The 2,505-nt window shown below is 38.6% G+C and overlaps 1 protein-coding gene across 1 annotated transcript; it reads left to right on the top strand.

Annotated features, from left to right (window-relative positions):
* Nucleotides 1-519: 519 nt before the first annotated feature.
* LOC116732236 (perforin-1-like) lies at nucleotides 520-2,127 on the top strand. Its single transcript, XM_032582273.1, has 4 exons — nucleotides 520-627; nucleotides 1,047-1,264; nucleotides 1,356-1,449; nucleotides 1,533-2,127. The coding sequence occupies exons 2-4, from the start codon at nucleotides 1,056-1,058 to the stop codon at nucleotides 1,728-1,730; spliced, it is 501 nt and encodes a 166-aa protein (XP_032438164.1). The 5' UTR covers nucleotides 520-627; nucleotides 1,047-1,055; the 3' UTR covers nucleotides 1,731-2,127.
* Nucleotides 2,128-2,505: the final 378 nt, after the last annotated feature.

The following is a 2,505-nucleotide window of genomic DNA, read 5'->3' as shown; positions in this document are numbered from 1 at the left end:
ATAATTATTATCCTTTAATTATCATCAAGTTTCACTGAAAGAGAAAAATTACCTGGAAACAGATTATACAACATTTTTATCAGACTCTGGATATATTTGGCTTCTCTTTTATGTAATTTCTAGGAACGTGGAAGTCATCATAAATTTTCCCAAGGAGGTTGAAGGTCTGGTTTAATTATTTCTATAAATACATCCAGAATAACAGCTGGTCTTTGTCTCCAGCAACATGCAGAAGGAACGTAAACCATAGAAACAAAACAAATCATTTTATGCACCAGGATTCAACAAAAAATACTTTTATTTTTAGCTCATTTGTGTTAATGCTGAACTTTAGTAGCTTATATTAAGATGTTACACAAAAATCATGTTGTGTAACAATCACCTTGACTCGCTGGCTAATCATCTGTAATTATTAACCAAGTTAGCATAACACTTTGACTGGCAGGTAAACTCTTATCTATTTTCAGTTTAGTTTAGATTATTTTTCTTTTTTTAGCCTCCTTATCTCCGTGGAAACGCTGGTCCCTCGTCTCTGGATCCTTTATAAACGGGTCCTCAGCTCGTTTTGCTCAGGCATTAATTGTGCTTCTGAATCTGGTTTTGATTGTTGGAAGAGGCTCACCAGCTGTAAGTTATTCAGGATATGAAACAACCTGAAGATCTTTTTACATGAGGAATTAGGAAAATAAAATTAACACCACTGGAAGATACGACTTTTACTTCTGCATTTAAATCATCTTAGCGTTGATCGCTGACAACAAAATTTGATTTACTGAAACCTTTTTCTGCTACAACACATCAGAATCTGTCCTTACAGCAGGACGAGTGTCTAAAACCAAATGTATTGATCTATAATTGTTTTAGTTCTGACCACTGATTCCTGGTGAATTTACTGATTTCTAAGTGTAACTGAGACATTTCCTGTGTAAGCCATGTCTTGATAGTTTGATTTTGCCCTTGAATCATTTCAGGTTCATCTCTGAATGTTGAGTCTTTAAACTGCTTTTCATGATGATGATTTTGTTCTCTTCCTCGTTTCGCTCCAGACTGCAGCCATGCCATCCTGTTCGACCTCAGGGTTTCTCCTCCTCAGCCTCCTGCTGCAGATCGGAACCAACGCTGCTCCTCTGGAACCGGGTCATGACCTGCTAGAAGACACTGCTGATGGCAACGTCGGCGCCAGGCAAAACATGTTGGGGACTCTGTCTGTGGTCATTGTCCGAGCCATCGGTCTGAACGGAGATAAAATCGGAGATACTGATTCGTGGGTTGATGCACAGCTCAAAGTCTGAGAGCCTGGATCACCTGATGAACAACAGAAAAGTATTCATTTGTTCTTTCTCTCCTGTTGACAGTTTTGCCAAGATGTGGTACGGAGCCATGTATTTCAGGACCGAAGAAATCAAATCAGACAATCCAACGTGGAACGCTGTGTTTGATTTGGGCCATGTGAGTTCTTTATAGATTAGCTTAACGGATTAGCATTACAACTTAAAGAACTTCATGCCTTTAATTTTAATTTTCTTTTGAAGGTGGAAACACATCATCCCCTGAAGGTTGAGGTTTGGGACCAGGACGTGGCAAGTGATGACTGTCTCATCTCGTGCACTGAGTATCTGACCCAGGGAACCCACACCTTCACCTGCTCAGGGAACGGACAACTGGAGGTGAAATATTCCCTGACCTGTGACACCGGCCTTACTGGAAACCAATGTGAGCTGTACCAGTAAAATGCTTAGTGGAAAGACTTCAGTCACAGCGAGGTTTAAATAAATGACTCAAAGGTTTTTTATGGTAATGAATGAGCCGTTCTCTGATCTGTTAATCACAGGGTGCATCCTAGCATTGTGAAAAATCTGTTCCTGTTTTAAACTAACACATTTTGACAACAGATGAGCATTAGTTGACATTTACTGACAGTAATTCAAGCTGTGCTTTGATATTGTACTTTATTACTTTCAAAATCCTTTGAATCAATAAAATATTATTGCATTTATTTGGGTTTGCATTGTAAGACTTCTTGGTTGAATGTTGTCACCTTTCAGAAATGAAAATAGTAATAGGTGGAGAACTATTTTTTGCTCAATGCAATGCTGTCTTTAAATGACATTAAAGCCCTAAAAATGTCACATTTTTTTATATTTCTATCCACAATGGGATTATATTTTCCACCACTTGACTACCCGTCATGGAGCAAATAATTTTATCCTTACTTCGTCTCTCATTATTTTTTCCACCTGACATTTCCTCTCTCTGATCTGACTCATCGTTGCCTCTCAGAATAAATGAATCCATACATTTTCTTGTCATTTCCCGTTTGCATCTCCATCCACTGACTTTCTGTGACCTTTTCTGCATTAAGAATAAAAAAACACCCGTCTTCCATCCACAACATGTTGTAAACAAAGCACAGGTCTAAACTGGAGTCACACTGAATCAGTGACATGAGTATTTCAATCAAGTCTTAAACTAGGGTGACCAAACGTCCGTATTTTCCGGGACATG

This window comes from Xiphophorus hellerii, chromosome 14 (assembly GCF_003331165.1).
Source record: "Xiphophorus hellerii strain 12219 chromosome 14, Xiphophorus_hellerii-4.1, whole genome shotgun sequence".
Taxonomy (NCBI): Eukaryota; Metazoa; Chordata; class Actinopteri; order Cyprinodontiformes; family Poeciliidae; genus Xiphophorus; species Xiphophorus hellerii.
This window is presented reverse-complemented; position numbering and strand designations above follow the sequence as displayed.